The 23,890-nt window shown below is 36.4% G+C and overlaps 1 protein-coding gene and 1 long non-coding RNA gene across 2 annotated transcripts in view; one reads left to right on the forward strand and one right to left on the reverse strand.

Moving 5' to 3' along the window:
* LOC130049667 (E3 ubiquitin-protein ligase MIB2-like) overlaps positions 1–23,890 on the forward strand; it is a 46,842-nt gene that overhangs the window by 3,321 nt on the left and 19,631 nt on the right. The window contains exons 3-8 of the mRNA XM_056147563.1: positions 3,197–3,284; positions 3,768–4,050; positions 10,009–10,106; positions 11,192–11,374; positions 14,503–14,582; positions 21,717–21,915. Of these exons, the coding sequence (XP_056003538.1) occupies positions 3,197–3,284; positions 3,768–4,050; positions 10,009–10,106; positions 11,192–11,374; positions 14,503–14,582; positions 21,717–21,915 (931 nt within the window). The remainder of the gene's footprint in view (positions 1–3,196; positions 3,285–3,767; positions 4,051–10,008; positions 10,107–11,191; positions 11,375–14,502; positions 14,583–21,716; positions 21,916–23,890) is intronic.
* On the reverse strand, positions 17,495–21,504 carry LOC125662067 (uncharacterized). The gene is made up of 2 exons (XR_008798108.1): positions 18,997–21,504; positions 17,495–18,887 (listed from the first exon to the last, which is right to left on the reverse strand). It is a non-coding gene; the product is annotated as an uncharacterized LOC125662067 (long non-coding RNA).

The raw sequence follows: 23,890 nt of genomic DNA on the forward strand, positions 1-23,890 counted from the left end.
TTTATTGGTAGAACTCCCCTTTACTTTAAAAATTCCTGGATTCGTCCCTGCATTTAATATATACAGAGCATTATCTTCACAGCGGGGTTAAGGTGTCCCGAGTAAAATAACAAGCAATAACAGCATATTCATATAAAAGTAAAATTATTTCAAGCGTCGCATATTTTTGTCAATACATAAACAAACATCGTATCACGTGGGGAAATCCTTTGCTTAACTATTACGTCGTCATACAAGTGACGTACACAGCTATTTTTATCCGCTAGATTTTTAGTTGTTTATCACCTCCGTACAGGTGAAAGATACACTCAAATCATTTGCAGCTTGGGCTTGATATGTCGACATTGATATGGTAAATTTAAAGAGTGATACGGATCGGTACAATATCCTCTCAAATATAGCAATTTCCATATCTCAACTCACATGTTGGGCATTTTCCACATTCACATCCAAATCGTATCTAAACGAGGCAAAATATTGTACCTTCCGTATCAAAATCCTAAATCTGCAATTAGTTACCTTTCTGAATATGCCATGATCGAAATAAAATATTGTCATCTTTCACCTGTATGGAGTCGATATGTACATGCGTTGGTTTTCTTTATTCCAAATGACTATACACATCGGGGGCGATATCAAGGTCACAAAAGGATGTAAATATTACTTTACAGTCTTTCGTGCACATACTATATATAACAAGAGCAACGACAACGTGGCATAATACGCCCGTAGATTTTGCTCAAGTAAACATATTTTAGTGGGATTCATATTTTAGTGAAGTTAGCACTGTCCTCTGTGAGCTAATTCATTATTATGCTTGTAGAAATGGATATCAAGATATAAAGAGGGATAGACTTAGAATGCGCTACTTCATAAATATGCTAATATACCACAAACCTTTGCTTGAAACAGTTAGTATAAGTACAGGTACAGTATACCTGCCCACAAGGTTTTCCTAAAAAGTGATACTACGACCTTGACCTTGGAAAACAATAGGCATCTTCCTCTCATCATAGTGATCAAATGTACTAAGTTGTAAAGTCCTAGGGCTTATGGTTCAGTCTGTATCCTGCCCACAAGGTCCGGACAGACAGACGGACGACGCCATACCATAATACGTCCCGTCTTCGACGGGCTTATAAAAATATGAGACATATTATCGAAGAAAACTAGGGGGAAAATCATCTGACAAACAAATTAAAACACATGCAGCTTGAACACTAGATAACGACAATAAATAGCGAGAAAATATTATGACGTTTTCCCTGCGATACAACTATAGATTGTACATCGTGACATACTTTATATTGTGACGTCATATAGTATGAAGTGCACCGAGTTACATTTTATGATGTTTGTTTTAACTTTACTCGGGACACCTTATCCCTGCTGCGTTTTCGATTATTGCGTTTGAAGAGAAGAAACGACGTGTATTCATAATTTTATTACCACAATGAATACAAACACGTTCGTAATATACTGAGGTTTAAATTTTGAGATTATGAACGACTGTTCATTTTGTCTTTGATCAACTATTCAGGAACACTGATTACGATTGCATTCGAAAATCATTAATACTTGTTAATACATGTAATCAATACAAATATATCATTCATGTTGGAGAAGGTACATTTAATTTGGAAGTGATTTTCTGATAATCAAGATTGATTTATAAGTCTCCCACCGACGAAGACATAGGCGTAGCTTGGGTTCGAATATTACCGAGGCAGGGTGTCTGGGGGCGCAGCCCCCCAGAAGCTATCGACATTTTAACAACGTAAAAGGTGTTGTTTTTTTTTTACCGAGGCAGCTGCCTCGGTTGCCTCAATGGAAGCTACGCCACTGGAAGAGGGGGAATTTAGGTTTGTACTCCGTCTGTCTGTCTGTCTGTGTTTCTGTCAGATTTTTTATCTGTTCTTACCAAGATTTATTTGATGTGTGGTACATTGCTTTGCCATAACAAGTTACAGATCAAATTTGAATTTCTTCTAAGTCCGTTGATTTTTTTTCCACTAAGTTATGACCCTTGAGCTTAGAAAAATAACATGAATTATCAGGGCTTTTTTTAATATCTGGATGATCTGAGGTAGAATATGTCCTCAATACCCCTTGCTTGTCGTAAGAGGCGACTGAATGAGTTCGTTCCTTCGGATGAGACCGCAAAAAACCGAGGTCCCGTGTCACAGCAGGTGTGGCACGATAAAGATCCCAACCTGCTCAATGGCCATTTCTTATTTGAAGCTCTTCACATGTATTGGTGACGTCTCCATATGAGTGAAATATTCTCGAGAGGACCGTTAAACAATCAACCAATCCAGACTTAGCTCACCTGAGCCGAAGGGTAAAGTGAGCTTTTCTGATAAATTTTCCCAGAACCATTCGACCAATTGCAACCACAAAGTATCCTTGGATGAAGGGGATTCATATGAAGGGCCGTATCCCTTCAAAGGGGAGATAATCACAAAAATGCAAAAATTGGGTGTGTTCATTTAGAAATTGTCTTCTCAAGATCAACTAAACGAGAAAAGCTGACATTCAAATGAAAGATTCCTCACGAAGTGGTGATTCATGTAGAACTCATGACCCCTGACCCTTGGGTTACGAAGGGGCCTCAATAGGGAATCAAAGTTCCACATGCAAAAGTATAGGGAACCAAACGTAGAACAAATCATCCTTAGATGAAATTTGTTATGATATATCATATCCGTCTACAAGAGCATATGATAATTAATGAATTGGTAGTCAAGTTTAATAATGAAGTTTAATAATAAATGAATCCTTACTCGTTACATTTGAAAAGCTTTTTTCTAAACCAAACTGCTTGAATAATGATAAGTTTTAGGGTTAGGTCATTTAAAAATCTTCCTCTCAAGAACCTCTGGGGCAAAGAAGTTTACATTTACATGAAAGCTTCCGGTCATAGTGCAGATTCAAGTTTGTAAAAATCATGTCCATCAGGGTTAGTTTGGGACCACTATAGGGATAAAAGTTTTAACATGCGAATATGTATGAACAAACTTTAAATATGGGACAAGGTGAGGTATGTGACCCATGGACCTCATGTTTTGTTGTACTTGCAAATATGTATTTGATACTCGGTACACTGCTTAGCAATAACAAGTTACAGATGAAGTTTGAATTTCGTTTCGAACTTTATTCCTTCAATGTGTTTCATAGCGATTCTTCATTGTCCTAGGAAATCCAGACCCACTTTGCAGTAAGTGGCAAAGTTCCAGAATGCAGTACATTTGCTGGAATGAAAATTGTTGATTTCTTTGACAGAGGTAATGTATAAAATGGAATTTTTAAACACTTTAAAATGAAAGGTGACGATAACGAACAGTAATAAATTTCATAACTCCTATAAGCAACACAAAATAGAGTTGGACAAACACTGACCCCTGGATATACCAGACGTGCGATCACGTGTTTGCCCAACAATCTATTTTGTATTGCTTATAGAAGTTATGAGATTGATCACTGTTCGATATATTCACCTCAATAATTCCGGACCGCTTTCTCTATTCTATGCAATTGACTAATCACTTGTCAATGATATCTTCAGAATTCTTAATATCTATACTGATGAACTTTTAGTTTGAAATATGATACACACCAATTTCGCGAAATTGAATAAAATATCAGTACTACGTATTCCTTAAGTGGCATTTATATTTTGAAATCATTGTGCTCCACAAGACTGTAGAACTGAGATGCCAAGATGCGACAACCTAATTTTGATGGAAAAGTTGAATTATATTTTGAAGATGAAATCAAAACAGGATTACGGGTTGTCCGTGGAGTTGATTGGGACCAAGCAGACCAGGATGGAGGGGAAGGAAATGTGGGAACTGTGGTGAACATCCTTGACGACTCTCAACGGGTGCGCGTGCAGTGGGATTCCCAGGCAACCCTGGACGCTACGAAAAACGGGGACATCTTTAATTACAGAACAGGGAAGGACAATAAATACGATCTGCTGGTTTTTGATAACGCACAGACAGGCAAGAACATTGTTAAAATGATTTTGTACAGATACGCAAGAAATAGGTAAATCTATTTCATCTGTATCATTAAAACTATCAACATATGCAATCCAATAATCCTTAAAAATAACGCGTTTTCATCGAAATCAAACTACATACCGGTATATGTATCCCGATGAAGAAAAGCAGAGTATTGATTTTTCGCTCAATCTTTTCAAATAATTTCTAAATTTCATACATTTTTGTATCTGTGAATTGTCTGATTTATTTACAGTGCACTGCTATTGTTTATTGGGTAGGCATTCTACAGAATTTGAGGGGAAAAAAACATGTTTTCATAACATCTTAAAAAGGCATGCTACACCAGAGAAATTTCATACGGATGAAAAGAGAAGGATATGTACAACAATAATTTGAAATCGAAAACTTTCAAATTAACTATATTTAATCCAAAAAATGCAGTTTTAGTTGAAAGTATTCTAGAAAAAATTAAAACCCCTGCTGGACTCGTACACACGATTTACAATTCAGCAGCCGACGTGCTGAACTACTCAGCTATGCGATAATTTTTTTTAATGAATAGACAAATATTGCTGATATTTATATTTTCATCCATGTTTTAGAAGGAAGTCGGCCATTATGACGATGTAGAGTACTTCCTTAAAATAAATCTTTGTAATCCTCGATAGTCTTAACAGGTTGTGAACACTTCCCCTATAGCGAGATATTCTCGCTAAAATGCGACTACCCCACTTTAGCGTGAAAGTAAACATCATAAACAGGTGTTTTGACGTCTTTATTTAACATAATGGTAAATCCCGTGCAGCGCTGAATAAGTGCGACACACACTCAACATGATGCGAATTGATTCTATGAAATGGACAACATAGTCAAGAAATTGCATCTCAAAGTTGCTGCATAAGAGGGAAGCAGTCTGAAATCCAATACACATCGTGAATGTTTTTGTTTTGATTAATATATTTGCAGAAGTATCAGACATATTAGCACTTTTTCTTATTTTAACGTGAAACACGAAGGGATGTACTCCACGGGTATTTTTCTCGGTTGTACGGAATATATATTCTCTCGCAAGAGAGGGATAATCGCGTTTTTGTATTCCCAACCTGTTCAAGTTCCTAATATATGAGATTTTAGCAACAACAGTCTATCAAATATACGGGTTCTCAAGATTGGATTGCGTAGTTTTTAAACGTAGCGCGATCAACGCCACAACGCTTGCCGTCTCCATATGAGTGAACAATTATCTAGAGGAACGTTAAACAATATGTGGGAGGATTGATTGATGATTGATTGATTGATGTTTTCCGCCACACTCAACAATTTTTCAGTTATCTGGTGGCGCCCAGTTTTTATTGGTGGAAGGGAGAACCCAGATACAATGTACCTGGGAAGAGACCAACGACCTTCCGGAAGTAAACTGGAAAACTTTCCCACTTACTGGCGCGAGCGGGATTCGAACCCGCGCCGACAGAGGTGAGAGGCCGTGTGATTTTGAGCACGATGCTCTCACCACTCGGTCACGCTTATATGTGGGAGGAGGGAATATTTTAAAAGATGCAAGATATATCACAGGGTTCGATACTATCATTTTTATGCATTAGTTAAGCCGGACTAGTGCCTGATTACTTTCACTAATCCGCAGGGAATTTTATTAGTCTGTCATAAATGTGTAACACAATGTACTTGCAATAGCAACACTTTTCTTTTAAACGCAGAACAGCTCTAGGTGTAGATTTTGTTCTATGAATCTCAACACATTTTTTGTGAAACGATGATTTTTTCATGATATTTCATTGCATCTATTTTAAGATTAGCACACCCAGCGAAAAAGAGCATGTTTTATCTTCGGTCCCCTTTGCGTGATTTTTACAAATTGTACAGAACACTAGTCCTGTGCCTTTTTGCAAATATAACCAGTCTCGATTTTTGTCCAAGATTCCTGGAAATTTCGTGATCGGCAAGTCCAATCATACTCCCGATCACGTTGAAGTTCTTTCATCTCAATACTTGTGTCTATTCGCTTTTTAATACTCTCAGTATCTGCGTTGAGAAAGTCCGACAGCTTCTTCTGTTTCTCCAATGCGGCATGTGTCAAACTAATCATGATCATTACGAATTTCACAATTAAGATAAAGAGCTTGGATATAATAACCATGAATACAAATTTTCTCACACGGGTCTGAGAGTAGAGTAGAAGACTTTCTAAGATTTAATCTATGATCTTGTCTATATAGCCATACGTTGGGCCTTTTTAAGAATGAACCCTGACCAAGCAGACCGTGAATTCCACACTTGTAGTAAAGGAATTGATGGACGTCATAATCATGCATTTGGTTTTTCTCCCATGTGTGGGGAAGTAAAGACGATTTTTGAACATTTGACATTTTTGGCAGTTTTTGTCCTATTCATGTGGACTTGGGGAGCTAAGATTATAAATGTCACGATTTACATTCTGCGTGTTCAAAAGATGCTTTACACCTTCTTGTTTTCTAGAGACAGTTACTAAATGTAGAACTGTTAACGGACGACGACCAACAGTAGGTCATCTGAGCTAAAAATTCTTTGACGCTTGCGTTGTTTTCTTGTGTTTATGGAGGATGCCACATATAACGCTATGATGACTGGATTGCGATAGAGTTTGTCCAACCCTTCAGTCCACAGATAATCATTCCTTTGCCTTGTGAAATATATTGTTGTTATTCTGCACTTATTTTCTAGACAAGTGGGTTTGTTTACGTTTATATGGAAATAGTTATGTATCCATCAATGATGTATTGCGGAGTTTTGGGAAATAATTAGAGAATTGCACATGATTTCATTTAGACAACTACATGTTTTTTCCAGAATTGAAAATTTCATTATTTAACCGCCGCGGTGGCCGAGAGGTTAGAGCGTTCGCCCCGCTTGCAGCAGGCCCGGGGATCGATTCTCGGCCGCGACACACCTAAGTCGTTAAAACAGATATTGACAGTTCCATCACCAAACACGGGTCCTCGGAGATGACCTTAAAAAAGGATGACCCGTGTCACAGTAGGTGTGGCACGCTAAAGAACCATCACTGCTCAATGGCCGTAAGCGTATGCTCGGCGATGGAACTGTCACTACCTGTTTTAACGACTTGGGTCTGTCACAGCAGGGGTTCGAACCCCGGCCTTCCGCATGCGGGGCGATCGCTCTAACCTCTCGGCCACCGCAGCGGTCAAATTCCTCTAGAAGGTCCTTGACAGAATTGCAAATCAACCTTGCATAAAGCCCCTTCTGGTGAGAGATTCTTCGTACAATGTATCACGTACATGCGATTTAATGTGTCGTAGATGTGACATAAAATTATCTTTTATTTCATCAATCAGCAGTGATACACTTTCATATATTCAAAAACATACACATGTTCCTATCATGATATTTGGAATACTAGTACGAATTTCATATGCATATAGTGTTTATATATCTCAACTGATTCGATATGCAAGAGCTTGTTCTGCGTATAGTCAGTTTTTAAATCGAGGTAAGCTACTGACAACCAAGTTGATGGTACAAGGATTTCAACAGTCTCGATTGAAGTCAACATTTTACAAATTATGTGGTCGTTATAACGATCTACTTCGTCAGTACAACCTCGCATTGGGTCAAATGCTGTCTGACGTGTTTCATACCGATTGTTAAGCCGTTCTTGGCACACTGATTTTGACTGCGGATAACTCCGTTTATCTGATCAGGATATAGGGCTCACGGCGGGTGTGACCGGTCAACAGGGGATGCTTACTCCTCCTAGGCACCTGATCCCACCTCTGGTGTGTCCAGGGGTCCGTGTGTGCCCAACTATCTATTTTGTATTGCTTATAGAAGTTATGAGATTGATCACTGTTCGTTATCTTACCTTACATGGAAGAATTTATAGACCACACTTTATTACGATGGTATATTGGGAATAAGTGTGACTGTACATGTAATAAATGTTGAGTACCAAAATTTATTCTATAAATTGATCAATCTCGGATGAAGATTTGAACATTAGCGGGAATGTTTATTGTTTAAATGTAGGTGTACATCACAGATACTACAGCTGTGACAGTTGCAGTATGAGTCCGATACGAGGGATGCGGTGGCGATGTTTGGACTGTGTTGATTATAATTTATGTACGGACTGTTACATGGGTGACATTCATTACCTAGATCATGCATTTGAAAGATATCAAGGACATAAATTGATCGGGTATGTTTCTCCGGAACAGGGCTGGTAATACATATGTTGTCTTTGTCTTTTAGAAATCGAATGTGATTGACTCTATATAATGTGCTTTACATACTCAGATGATCTGTATGCTAACACAGACGTTTAATGAAGATATCAAAATGATAATCTAAGTTACTTTCAACCATGTGAAGTGTCTTCAAATTTTATTCATTAGAATGCTGGTATTTTCGTAATATTTTGCAAAATTTACTTGATAAAAATATAATAAATGAAATAAGTTATTGTTTGGGTATATTGACGTGTAATAACGTTGGAGTGAGATTTTATTATACCTCAGTATGATAATTCTATGCAACGCATAATCTGATTGGTCTAGACAGTCACGTGCCAGGGATGATAAAACTTCATATCTCCCAAACTTCACCAGAGTTCGTTTGCTCACAAACCAAACTCTTCCAGTTAGGCATTATGGGATAGCGATTTCTTAGGCCGCGTATACTGTGACGTCATTGTAGAATGACGAAAAAACATAATGCTAAACGTAAACAACTTTCAAAACAAGAACGTAAACATCAAGTTCATTACTTTACACAATAATTTGAACAGAGTCTCCCTACATTTTAATGATCTTTTGATCATTTTATTTTTAAAATAAAATCCATACTTTTATATTAATGCTCTTAATGTCAATATCTTCAAACTTTTAACTACGAACTACTTCTTTAGTGTTATTTGCCTGCGTGATAATCGCGGACTCACAATATACAACTGTATATTGTGCTGCGTCACATAGGAGAGGTCTATTCGTAGGTGACGTAATGAGGCCTCGACGGGGAGTTTGCATATCTCCCTCTCGAACCAAACTCCCCGTCAAGGCCTCATTACGTCACCTACGTATGTATAGACCTCTCGTATGTGACGCAGTACAATATACAGATTTGTATATTGTGAGTCCGTGATTATCACGCGGACAAATAACACTAAAGAAGTAGTTCGTAGTTAAAAGTTTGAAGATATTGACATTAAGAGCATTAATATAAAAGTATGGATTTTATTTTAAACATAAAATGATCAAAAGATCATTAAAAAGTAGGGAGACTCTGTTCAAATTATTGTGTAAAGTAATGAACTTGATGTTTACGTTCTTGTTTTGAAAGTTGTTTACGTTTAGCATTATGTTTTTTCGTCATTCTACAATGACGTCACAGTATATGCGGCCTAAGAAATCGCTACCCCATAATGCCTAACTGGAAGAGTTTGGTTTGTGAGCAAACGGACTCTGGCGGAAGTTTGCCTCTCAAACATCATATCTCCCTATCATATTTCGCCCCTTGGGAAGCCTCGTGCATTTTCCATAAATTTAACGTCAAAGTAGACGAAGTGTATTATGACGTCACAATAAGTTCGAATCACTCTGCTTTCAGAGTTAGTAAGGGACAAAATATGCGGGTCGCTGATATACAGTTATAAAATCGTCTGATTTTGGTTGATACAAAAACAAGCAAGTACATCCAGGATTTTAAAAAAAACGGAAATACAAAAACTGGTTATCATATCACTATATTTCGTTGCTTGTACCTTTTAATACGTAGGCGACGCGGTGTTACCGTAAGGGCGATCTAAGCTACACACAATGTATGGATGAGCGGTCTCCAATTTCAAATGCATTTTTGTAGTCTTGCTTTGTTTCGGTATAATAAACAATTATATTCCCCGAGGGCAAATGTTTTTTCTTGGGTGAATAAATCTTCATATCTCCCTCACTATCATGCAATAAATGTAAAATATGATAAAAATATTTGACAGTGTTAGCGTAGGAGTGCGGGCAGATGTATCATACCTGAAAGCAAGAGGAATATTTAAACATGAGAAAGTAACTTCCAGAAAAGACCCCAAAGTTGCAGGTAACTTTCCTTTTGATATAAAGTGATTACATATTGACCTCTTATATCACTTTTGAGAAGGTATACAATTAAAAGGTGGACATTGGCAACGGCTTCTACAATCATCAACTATTACTGTGTAAAGGTAAGGAATGCAAGTTTCATGGTGAAAGGGAGTTGATATGATTTCTACAGTTGAAAGTTAAATTTAGTTTAATCGATTTTAATCTCAACAAGTGGCCAATGTTCAGAAAAAAAAAGATTTTCCGAATCACTTTATGTGACACTGATCTGTGATTTGGAAGAATGATTGATGTTTTTGCCACACTTAACAATTTTTCAGTTATCTGGTGCCTCCCAGTTTTTATTGGTGGAAGAGAGAACCCAGATACAATGTACCTGGAAAGAGACCACCAGCCTTCCGAAAGTAAACTGGGAAACTTTCTCACTTACCGGCGCGAGCGGGATTCGAACCCGCGCCGACAAGTGAGAGGCCCTGTGATTTTGAGCGCGATGCTCTAACCACTCGGCCACGGAGGCCCCTTGATTTGGAAGAGGCGGTAGTCCAAATATGCAACCTTAACTAATTATGCCGAAATGAATTGAAGAGAGGATTTTTTTTTAATTAATGTTCAGGACTATTCCGGAACAGTCAAGTATATTGTCCATCATTTGTACCTAATTTTATTACTTGCACGGGCTTTGACGTTTAAAAGGTAGGATCGTGTATTTTGTTTTTGATCTATTTTGTTTGGATATGTTTAATCTTTTGTTTCAGGTGGCTGGTGCCATTGTTAAATTTAAGATAAAATTTAACCAAAGTGTAAATTAAGGTTCATGGCTAAAGAGCTATAATCTATTACTCACATTTCATCTCCTCGGTTTTACATCATAAGTGGTGATAAAATTGAAGGTGAAGAATAATGTTGAAAAACATGTCTTTCTGGTCTTCAGCTTTGAAATATTTCAAATATCTCCAAATATGGATGATCCCAGGAGAAGGGTTAGTCACGTAAGGGCAGGTCCAGTATTCAATTGATTTAATATTCTAAATTTTAAAATAAGGCCATGGTTTTCCCTTGTATATAAATTTAACGATACTGTAGGTACCGTAGAGGATATTGAGGATGACATTGTCAATCTATATAACTGTGACGCGAAGGTGGCCTGGGAGGGAGAAGAGCCTTTAACAAGACACCGAGTGGGACGGGAAGGAAAAGTGGACATCAAATTCACAAAGCCGGCAGAGAAAAAATATTTTCAAGATCATCTGCAGGAAATCAATAAAGGTACTTTCACTGATTTGACCTTATCACTACGTTTGCTAATAACTAAGTACATATTCATTTGTGGAAAAGTTTCCTTGAATAATTCTGCCAAAACTAACGATCACCTTGGAATAAAAAAAACATTTCTTTAGACAAGAGGCCCACATATCTGATCAGTCACCTGAGTATTAGTTATATGCATCACTAGTCCCAAATTTTACAGCCCTTCCCTGACAATGGTGACGTATCCATGTGAGTGAAAAATTCTTCAGTGGGACGTTAAACAATATACAATCACTCTATCATAACACAGAGTTAAAGGTAAACTACTGCTCTTATCCTTGCATTCAGAAGGTCAAAGGTTTGGCTGCCAACATTAAATGAATTACAATTGTTAACGTTTACCATCAGATATGAAACTTTTTATTTTCATAAAACGTAAACCAGTCCCTTTAACTGATATTTCTATAACTACATCGATATACTTACACAGACACATAGTATCGGGTTTTCCGGTAGTCAAGACACAGTGCAAATGATATTTTATTCAAACATTTTTTATATCGACGAGCATTCGGATAGGAATAAAATAGTAGTTCCGAAGATTCGAATATTAATTATGACTACGATATGTTCGGACAGTGCTAATTGTCTATCCCCCGTAATTGATTTCTTGTATTCGCGTCAGCTCTCTAATTCTGAACTTGCATTACAAAAGCTTATACGAGAGCTGTTCGATATGTAATGTGTATTATACCACAATGCAATGACGCTTTGCGCAATTTCGTGGATGATGATACTCCCCAATAGCTCTTTTCAATACCTTTCCAACAGTACAAACTCTAGGCCACTGTTGTAAAAATAGTTGGGAAACGGGTTGAGAATATTGAAGGAGTTAAGAGTTTACTGTAGAGGCCAATATTCGTGGATTGCTGAATTTGTATGGGTTTGTGGGGACGTAATTCCGCGGATTTATATATTTGTAAGATTCTTGTATATTAGTTATCTTTATTCGTTGAGGATGTAAATTCGTGGGTGAGGGGTACCCACGAATTCCACGAAAATTGAGCCACCACGAATTTTAATGATTCCACAGTATATGAAAGTCCGCACAAGACTCGGTTATTCCGTAAAATAGATTTTTACTGAATTGGGGTAAGTTTAAGAATTTGATAATGTATCTTGAGACAGTTCGTATGTGGAGAAAAATGTCTGACTGGCACAGGTCCGTCAAAGATGGAGCAAAATCTGGCCGACCTGTAACAAGCAAGGCAAATGTCTCAAAAGTCAGAGAAATAATTCAAAGTGATGGCAGACACACGATTTGTGATATTGTTAAAGATGTTGGCATATTGCTGTCGCAGGTGCATTTCATTTTGAAGCGTATTTTGAAAGTACGAAAGATTTCTCCCAGATGTATACCGCATAATTTGACAGATGACCAAAACGGATACGAGTACAAACCGCTAAGCAAGTGCTCAAAATGTTACCCAAATCCAATTTGCAAACATTGTTACTGGTGACGAAACATGGTTCACTATTTTGAACCAGTAAGAAATATTGGAAACAAAATATGGCTAGCTAAACACGTTAGAAGACATGTAGTTGCCAAAAGAATCATAAGCACAAAGACTATTCTTTCTTGCATATTCTTCTCATGTGGTGGCATAGCCTTACAAATTCCGGTGCCGAAGGACAAAAAGTGTTACAGGTCGGTATTACCGAGAGGTTATACCGATTGATTGATTATATATTGATTAACGTCCCATTCGAGAATGTTTCACTCATATGAAGACGTCACCATGGCCGGTGAAGGGCTGCAAAAATGTAGGACTATGTTCCGCGCTTACGACCTTTTGAGTAGGGAGGGATTTTTATCGTGTCACAGCTGCTGAGGTCCCCTCTGTTTTTGTGGTCTCATCCGAAGGACCGCCCCATTTAGTCGCCTTTTACGACAAGCAAAGGGTACTGAGGACATATACTAACCCGGATCCACACGGGATCAGAGATCATAAACGACGCCCTATGTCAGGATTTGGGCACGCTTGTCTACTTCATGATGTAAAACTTATACGGTACAAATTTTGATGTACCAGATGCGCATTTCGACAAATAATGTCTCTTCATTGATGCTCAAGCCGAAATTTTGGAAATTTGAAATAACAATAAACTTGTAAGAGCGAAAAGGAAAACTAGAGTGCCACAAACTTGAGCCAAATTCGTCCAAGGATAAGAGCTATGCATGAGAGAAATAGTCCTTAATTTTGAAATGAATTTCTATTTTTTTTCCCCAGCAATTAAATATACATCCGTATTTTCAAGGTAGTAACTAAGTACTTAGCTACTGGGCGGTAGGGACCCTCGGGAACTAACAGTCCACCAACAAAGGCCTCGACCCAGGGGTCATAGTATAAAACTTGTACCGTACCAATTTTGATGCACCAGATGCGCATGTCGACAAATAATGTCTCTTCAGTGATGCTCAAGCCGAAATTTTGAAATTTGAAATAACAATAAACTTATAAGAGCTAAAAGGAAAACTAGAGTGCCAAAAACTGAAAATTCGCCCAAGGATAAGATCTATACATGAGGGAGATAATCCTTAATTTTGAAAGGAATTCCTAAATTTTATCCCAGCAATTAAATATACATCCGTATTTTCAATCTAGTAACGAAGTAGCTACTGGGCTGTAGAGACCATTTAATGCTCCATCACATACATCTGAGATTGTGATGCAATTTTTGTCGGAGGTTACCGTCTTGCCACACCCACCATGCTCTCCAGATCTAACCCCATGCGACTTTTTCCAAAACTTAAATAGTTCTTATTAGTCCAAACCAGCCCTTGACTCAGCCATCAGGCAGTGCCTCAGAAGTCTACCTAAATCAGCGTACCATGACGCATTTCAGAAATGGATTTAGAGATTGAAGTTATGTATTTCAAACCGCGGAGAATACTTTGAAGGGATGTAATGTTACCTAAATTAGAGGACCGTGACGCATTTCAGAAATGGATTTAGAGATTGAAATTTTGTATTTCGAACCGCGGAGAATACTTTGAAGGGATGTAATGCTCATTTAACTATTTGAATGATTTTGATATATCGTACAATACACAGCCCCGTATACATATGATATCCAAATTACAGACAATGCAGTCGTAGGAATACGAGTCGTGAAAAGGTCCCACGAAGATCACGTGATAGTTGGAACAATCACGAGTGTAAAGGTATGTGAGAATATATCGTGGTAAACAATTTTATCACAAAATTTACCCCTTATCCAGTGGATCACTCATACATTACCCGCAACGTTATTCTTGACATTCCTATCGTGCGTGTATCCTATCGTATCGTGCGTGTATCCTATCGTATCGTGCGTGTATCCTATCCTATCGTGTATCAGGTTTCCGTTTTCTATCGTGTTTTGCGTTTATCAGGTCTATCGTGTTTTGCGTGTATCTGGTTTTCCGTTTATCGTGAAAATCGTTTATCGTGTAGCTTCGGAAACTATCGGGATCGTATATTGAATCTAATGAAAGCGTACGATACTTTCCGAAAGCTTTATTCGTTTTGTTAAAGAAGCTATTTTTAGGAATAGAGGAAAGACGGTATGTTTGAAGGAGAACATAAAGCTGTCGATTTTAAGGCAGAAAAAGAGCTATATGTCTATCCAGAGAGGGTGAAAATTTATCACAATTTCATTCTAAGTCTGGAAAGTAGGCAGTGGTTTGCCGAGCAAACCGAGGACAGTAAAACTGAAAGCTCCTTCATCTGGAGTTCATAAACATTTCCTTCTCTAGAAACAATTGTTTGTAATTAACACTAACAGAAAAATAGGAAGTTCCGATCAAAAAGGAGAAATCAGTAAATTACATTGTCTATTACTTATATTTTAATAATGGTTCTTTTTCTTCCGATTTTTTCACCTGTATTCAACTTATATACCAACTACTGAACTTGTGCGCGTTCTTATATATCTGATTTTGTGTATCACCTGTGTTTTGACAGTAAACATTCTCAGGGACATTGCATTTCACACATTTAGAAGATTAAGTTTTAAAAGAGTGCAAGGGTATTGTAACTCGCAAAATTCTGCTCAATTGGGCACGATTCAGCTGTCATCGTTGTTTTTTCTTTTGTTTTCTGTTGTTGTTTTTTTTGGTTTGTTTTTTTTTTTTTTGGTACATGTACCAATAGTCATACGTGTAGATACTGGAAATTTATGCTGGTTTTGATGATTATTTGAATTGTTTACATGCTAAACACAAACATTTTGAAGCGTTTCTAAATTGCGAATTTAAATCAAGCCGGGTTTCGTATATTTTTTTTAATAGTTTATTTTTTGTTAACAAAATATCAATTAATATAAATATGTTCTAATTACTTATGACTATCAATTATCACTCATAGTGTAGAAATATCTAACATATGAGCATATGGTGTAGTGCAGTGGATTGTTTTTAAAGCGGTCATTATGAAAATAATTGTAGTTGTTGAATGAGCGGTGAACTCATAGCTTGATGCAAAATAACCCTACTCCTCGCTACACACAAAATATTACTTGGTTTTATTTGATATCCAAGATAATAGACATTAGAATAAGAGAGCTATTGAAGCATGATATCACTATATTATATTACATCTTGTTAATTCCCTGTTTAATTGCTTAACGCTCGGCATCAAGTGTGAATGTCAGGGGTCTTCGGAGATGACCTTAAAAACGGACATCCCGTGTCACAGTAGGTGTGGCACGCTAAAGAACCCTCACTGCTCACCGGCCGTATTTGCCGAACATAGGCCTAAATTTAAAAGCTCTTCACCGGTCATGGTGACGTCTCCATATGAGTGAAATATTCTCGAGCGAGACGTTAAGCAAGATAAAAATCAATCACTCCCTGTATGATTCCATAGGCGTAGCTTGGGTTCGAATATTACCGAGGCAGGGGGTCTGGGGCGCGCAGCCCCCCAGAAGCTATCGACATTTTAACAACGTAAAAGGTGTTGTTTTTTTTTACCGAGGCAGCTGCCTCGGTTGCCTCAATGGAAGCTACGCCACTGGATTCATATATTAAACATTAAGTGACAATATACTTTTTAGAATCATTGACCGAGAAAATTCATATATATATCAAATAATGAATTAGATACCGTATACAGTTTAGTTTTCGGGGTTTAGTTGTAATGACGTAAAAAAAAAAATAAAAAATAAAAAAATAAACGTACAACCGTGGATAAATAAATTATGCGTTTTAGGTATATAATGAATATTGAAATCCCTCAATATCATTATCAACATAATGTAATTATTTTTTACGTATCAAACTTTCATTCTGTCTAAATTGTTTCTAAATATACAACATCTCTATTAGGTTTTCCGTTTATCGTGAAGATCGTTTATCGTGTTTTGCGTTTATCAGGTCTATTGTGAAGATCGTTCATCAGGTTTTGCGTTTATCAGGTTTACCGTGTATCCTATCGTATCGTGCGTGTATCGTATCGTGCGTGTATCCTATCGTATCGTGTTCTATCGTTTATCATGTCAAGAATAACGTTGCGGGTAAATTATTCGTATCCCAAAGTAGGTGTTCCTTTGCCGCGTGATGTAATATGCATAGGAACTGAATCAGGTCGAAAGAATTAGGCTAATCAAAAATTGAAAAAAAAAATATGAAAGTGTGCCACTTCACAGATGTTGAATTCTTCAAAATTTAAAAACAATGAATTTGTATGTGAAGTAATTAGTTACGATCGATGGAACAGACCTGTCATTTTCATTATCTAACCTAGTTATCGTCTCGAAAAAGTGAAACAGCCTGTAGTTCGGCATTACGCACACACCCTGGTCATGTTTTGTATCGATCGTAAAATATTCTCAATGATCAAGGAAACACAAATACATCGAAAGAAGAAAAACACATTAGATGACATTAAGGTAGCTATTGATAGCTAGCCCAAAAAAAAAACCGCTCATTGAATTTTTTTCAATTTTATTTATTATAACATTTTGACTTTATCCTAAAACATATCAAAAAATCAACAAAAGTAATCAGGTTAATTTTCGAGGAAAGCGAGATTGAAATCCCCTCTTTTGCAGCCCCAAAAGGCAAAAAATGCCAAAATTGAGCAAATTAACACAAAAGCCAATAAAATTTTATTGACACCAGAAATATTGTTTGTCATATATAGTTATGTAAATTAAACACAAACAGATAAAAAATCAACATGGATTAGAAATTCAAAATGCATCTAAGGAAAACATTGGCATGATTCGACTTGGCAATTGGCCAAATTTACCCTAAATATGGCGTTTCTCAAATACTATCAGGCATACATTTTCTGACAACAAAAAAATTCTGCTCATAAAATTTCTGATTTTATTTCATTTTTACAATAAGTCAAGTAGTATCTAAAATATTGAATAGAAAAAAATATACCAAATGAGGTTTAATCTGAAACTATGTCAGATTTTGTAACCCTACCCCCTCCCTTCTAAAAATGAATTTTAAGAGATACAGTCAGCAGAGATAAACTATTGACCTTAAATGATTAAGCATTCCCAAATTACCATATTGAGCATTCAAACTCACAATACTAGAAGTTTCTATGAGCCATTTAAGAATGATATATAGTGTGTGCTATTGCAGTTGACATTTTCGCACTCACAATGATTGCCTAAATATTTAGTTATTTTTTATACAATTTCTTGTAATAACTGGACCAAATCTATTACCTATACATATTTTTTGATAGAAATTTATAACACTATACAGTATAATACACCAAATATGTTTAAATAACCATTTCATATTTCAATAAATAATTAATATCAATGGAAAGAGACCCATGGACTGCCCATGGATCACTACATGTAAGTCCATCTGAGTCATCTTACCCTCACAGATAGGTGTGTCTTTCATAAGTTTAAGATTTCTAATTGTAGTTTCACATGGAACCAAAAACTCACTATTGGATAACTGAGAATGCATGTACATGTATATTGCATTAACTAACTGAAGTTTTCCCCAGGTGAAGGTCTATGTTCACTGTATGTATAAGGGGGGGGGGGGTGTGTGAATTAGTTCCATTATGAAACTTTTCTAAAAAATTGATATACATTAATGTATCTATGATGTATGTTTCAACTAAATTTTGAATTACAAGGAAAATTCAAACACATTGATTGAAGTTATAAAATTGATATTCTATCATGTGCACATTTTTTACTAATATATCTAAGAAAGAATAATCAACATTGAAATTTCCTTTACATCTATGCAATATTATTGTCTTTCAAAAGGCATGTACTTGTAATATACGAGTACATGATCTTGTTTTCCCTTAAATTCACAATTTAGTTTAAAGTATGTTGTATAACATCCACTGCTCTGAGCTCATATAAGTGAATTAATGTTTTTCATCCAGTCCCAAATTTTGCAGTAGTTCTTTAATCTTCGGAACTTGATCAAACATTTTTAAGTTTGTGGAGTTGTGGGGGTCCAGGGGATATGTCATCATCACTGTAAATGGAGTACCTGTTCAAAATATAGATAAATATATTTAAATATAGCAAAAAGGATGAATATCTGATATACTCAGAATTGTCTTTACAAATGTTTATCAAAAAAAAAAAAAAAATAGTACCTCTCTTGCTGTTATACTTGTTGGCTCGAAATCCACTTCAACCTGCACTGGTCCTATCTAACCTCCCTCGGTCTTCAGGCTGATGCCTAGAAAAAAGATCATCATAATTGATATTTGCACAGTTAGGTCTATATTATACCATTGAGTAATTAGATTGCGTCAGACAATGTGAATTTTAAAACTGTGTCTCAACACATATTCAGTTAAAATTTAAATACTGATGTTTCAAAATTATAAATTGCAATGAGATGACATGTATATATGTTTTCATAAACTGCCATAGACTTATCATATCTGTTTTATTTACAAAATGTGGGTCAAGAGAAGGGCATACGTGTAGTATACATATCTTACTTATACATACAGTGCATACATTTGCCTATGAGAGGGCATATGCAGACTTGTGATTAATTTACATTATTTAAAAAGGTTTTGCCAACCTACATGTTTGTGTGAAACACGAAACTTCAGGTTTGATATATTTCTTAGGTCACTGAAATTTCAAAGTAATAGTATATGTATACTATAGTCTAGGGAATTATAATTCAACACATGCCCCCCCCCCCTTTCCACTTTTTATCCGGTTCCCTCATACCCCTAGATAGTAGGTCTATACAGATATTTGTTTTTCATTACTTTTATACAGGTAGTTCAAGGTATGTTATTTTCGTAACGGTTATTTTCATAACGATATTATTATTTTAAGAGTTGTGAGAGCCCATGTTTACAAATGTGGTATACATTTACATGACATCCGTTCGTTTACAATTACATGCACAGGTGGGAGTTATATTTTATGCACATATGGAATACATATATACATACAAAATAATACATCTACTGTATGTCGTGTGTTTAAACTTACAGATGTTATTATAAATCGCGTTGTGAAATAGCAGAGGAAATGTGAGTTGAACTTTTGAATACAAATTTATGGCATTTTTTTCACTCACCAAACGAAACTATGATTTCGTTGTCCAAGTTGAATGCATCCACCAACTTCCTCTTCTTGCAAGAAACTTTGTTTAGCCTCTCAATGACTGTATAAACAGTATTTAATATCTCAGCATGCAGCACTCGGACATTACGATGCATCAATCAACAACTTTGTTTACGTAGCGCATCTATGTACATGGATTGGTGGTTGGTTTAACATTTCGATTAGCAAAAAGTTTCACACAGATGAAACATTTGATCTACCATTATTACAGACATTGACGTATACTTATGTGGTATGTGCATATTTTCTGTAGGCGAGTCAGTCACAGCAACAAAACACTTTCGGAACCCCTTTTTGTTTTTCGACTATTCTATGACGGAGTAAGGAATTCCGGAAAATGAATTCACGTGAACATACACAATTTTTACTGATCACGTGGTTGCTATCCGTCGCTACCTTAATTGTAAAAAAAAAAATTCTAAAAAACTCGAAATGAAAACCCGTTTTATTGACCCATTCTCATAACTAATCATGTCTTAGTGTGTAAATCTTTATGAGTTTAGAGAACCCGATAGTTCACATTAGGAAGCGAACACACAAAGATCCTTTATCACGTATTCACCCCTTCATCTAGTATATATTTAGTGGATATCAACGTTCCTACTCCATGCACCAAATGAACCCGGGATACGCCACATTCAACTGCAAACACAGCGATTCCATCACTTTTTTAAACAAGATGTGTTTGTGAAACACAAATGCCCCCGATAATGGCCAATTCCGAAGATGACCAAGGTCACAAGGGCAACTATATTGGTACCAGTAGAAAGATCTTGTCAAAAGAAATGCTCATGTACAATATTAAAGCTTTAGAAGTTATGACCAATGTAAAAAAAAAATTAAAAGTAGGTCAAATGTCAAGATCAAAAGGTTCAATACCCACGAAAAGGTCTTGTCACAAGGAATACTCATGTGAAATATCAAAGCTCTAGCACTTATTGTTCAAAAGTTATTAGCAAGGTTAACGTTTTCAAAAAGTAGGTCAAATTCCAAGGTCAAGGGATCAAAAATGGTACCCACGGAAAGGTCTGGTCACAAGGAATACTCATGTGAAATATCAAAGCTCTATCACTTACTGTTCAAAAGTTATTAGCAAGGTTAAAGTTTCAGACAGAATGACAGACAGGACAAAAACAATATGCCCCCCCGATCTTCGATCTCGGGGGCATAAAAATACAGATATAAGAAACACAATTACCTCTGACAAATAAAGCTCCACGACCCTCCATGTCACAGAAAACATAAAATTCTCTTACTGATAATATACATGGTGGAATTTCATCGCCAAAGTAAAACGTTCTGAAATGTGAAGCTTTTCTCATTTAAAAATGCTCATTTATGAATTAAACATTATGACAATCGATATTCATTTTTATTTATATTTCCCTAGGAACTATTTGTAGTGGCATACTGTTAACGTTACGGATGTAGTTCGGATTTAGGTACCGGTAAAAAAAAAAAGTCAAGTTTATGGAAAAGTCTGTTATAATAAAATATGTGATAAAATTAATCTCTCATGGTTTGGGACTGGATAAGATTATTATTCAACTCGTGTGTTTTCTATCCTATAGCCAAAGCTCGGGCATAGAAAACACAACTCGTTAGATAAAAATCATATCCAGTCACTATATATATATATATATATATCCTCTTGAATATAATAAAGATATTCATTTATACATGGATTGGTATGTTTTTATTTTTATTTTTTTTCAAATAGGGAATAAAATCAGAGAAAAACGATTCAAAAGAAAAGGATGAACCGACATCGACACAGCGAGAATCTCTCAATCTACATCAAATACCAAAATCCCAAAATATGCATTGTTTACTCACAGTGCAGTGGGATCATGGTCCAAACAATGAAGATGTTGAAACGCGCCCCGGAGACATATTATTGTTCGACAACAGTCAGATAGGTGATTTTTTAGGTGACCTATTGCAATTGATTGTCGTCCGTCGTGTTAACAATTGAACGAACATTTTTTAACGTCTTAATAATTACCAGTCCAATTCCTTTCAAATTTGGTATGAAGCATTATTGGGACAAGGTGGACATAAATTGTAAATTCCAGGACTCCAGCACCCCTGGGGCCTTAGGGGCGGGGCAAAAATTTACAATTTTTCAGAAATCGTCGCAATAACCGCACACGTGTAAGGTAAACTCGACACATAGTGGAACGCCTCTACCTAAATTGTAAATTTCATGATCCCCCAGGGCAGGGCCAAAATTGGTATATTGTGTTTACATGTGAAACACGTAAATAACATCTTTTAGTGATATTGATACGAAATTGAAAGTAAATAGATATTTAGAAAGGACAGGTAGCCCTTTACAAATTTTTTTATTAAATGTGTAAATGATAGACGTTTTTAACCTCTCCTTGATAACTATCTTTCCAATTCTTTTCAAATTTGGTATGATTGACCATATGACACATATTTGGAACAAGGGGAACAACTGTAAATTTCAGCACCCCTGGGGTCCTAGGGAAGAGGCAAAAAGTGCCCAAAATAGACACATTTTCAAAAATATTCTTTTCAAGAACCGCACACGTTTAAGAAAAACTAAATGCATAATGATGTAGGGGAGGAAAGTTCTACCACAGTTGTAAATTTGATGATACCCGGGGTAGGGGTTCTGATCCCAGGGCGGGGCCAAACTTGGTCTATAGTGTTTGTGACCTAATCCCACCTCTGACATGTCCAGGGCCTGTGTTTGCCCAACTATCCATTCTATATTGCTGATAAGAGTTATGACATTGATCACTCTTCGTTATCTTCACCTTTCATACATGTATTCTGAAGGGAGAAATTAAACCATATACCTTTGCGCATGCATCATGCACCCCACCCCTATTTTTTCTGATCTGGCATTAACACACTTATTTTCTTTTCTCACTTCTGTTTAGTAATTATAGAAATCTCTGTTACGTATTAGTAAAAAAAATCTCGTTATCAGTGATGATATTTCTTCGTATTTTCACCTTGGGCATCTCAAAAATCAGGGTGTGGCCACAATAGTTAATCCAGGGTTTACATTCGACTTAAAAACGAAAATCTTTAAATATCTTCTTTCAAAAGCCACAGGACAAGAAAATTGGAAACTTACGTGATAGCTTTCTGACATAAAGTACAGTGTAGATCCATTTTTGTGCAAATCATAGTCTCCGGGGGTAGGGTGAGGCCACAATATGGGTAAAAGTTTTATTAGCTAATATATATTTATAACTCTTTCAAAATATATCTTGAACTATTTAATTTAGGGCTTTCATATTTTCTATGCAACATTCTTTACTTAAAATCATAAATGGAAATATTGCTAACAATTGTTTGTTTCTTTCAAAAATCACAGCAACTGAACCCTCACAGGGCCAAGGTGATTAAAAAACGATACAAATCATCGTGCTTTGTTTCGACCTTGAGTTATCAGTTTCATGTCCGGTGGTCCTCAATACCCCTTGCTTGTCGTAAGAGGCTACTATATTGGGCGGTCCTTGGAATCTGAGGTCCCGTGTCACAGCAGGTGTGTCACGATAGATACCCCTATCTGCTCAGTGGGTGTTGTTAAAACGCGGAACAGAAGACAGAACGGAACGAAAAATGGTACGGAATTCAAGAATTAGATTGATTAATGTAGCTAAGACAACACAAAACATCGGGGAGGGTTGTACGTGATTTCTTCTTTATTCTTGAAACAGTATATTGTTCAATCCGGGGGGGGGGGGGGGGGGGGCAGAAAAATGACAAAGCCGGGAAAAACGATGGTATCCACAGATGCTTCCTTGATATGTTCCATGATAAGTTGATGGTTCTAAAATAAATATGCATTAGTGTGAAGTATATGAAACGGTGGATTTTGTGGATTACTTCCCCTTCTCTCTGTAATTTCTG

This window comes from Ostrea edulis, chromosome 8, assembly GCF_947568905.1.
Source record: "Ostrea edulis chromosome 8, xbOstEdul1.1, whole genome shotgun sequence".
Classification (NCBI taxonomy): Eukaryota; Metazoa; Mollusca; class Bivalvia; order Ostreida; family Ostreidae; genus Ostrea; species Ostrea edulis.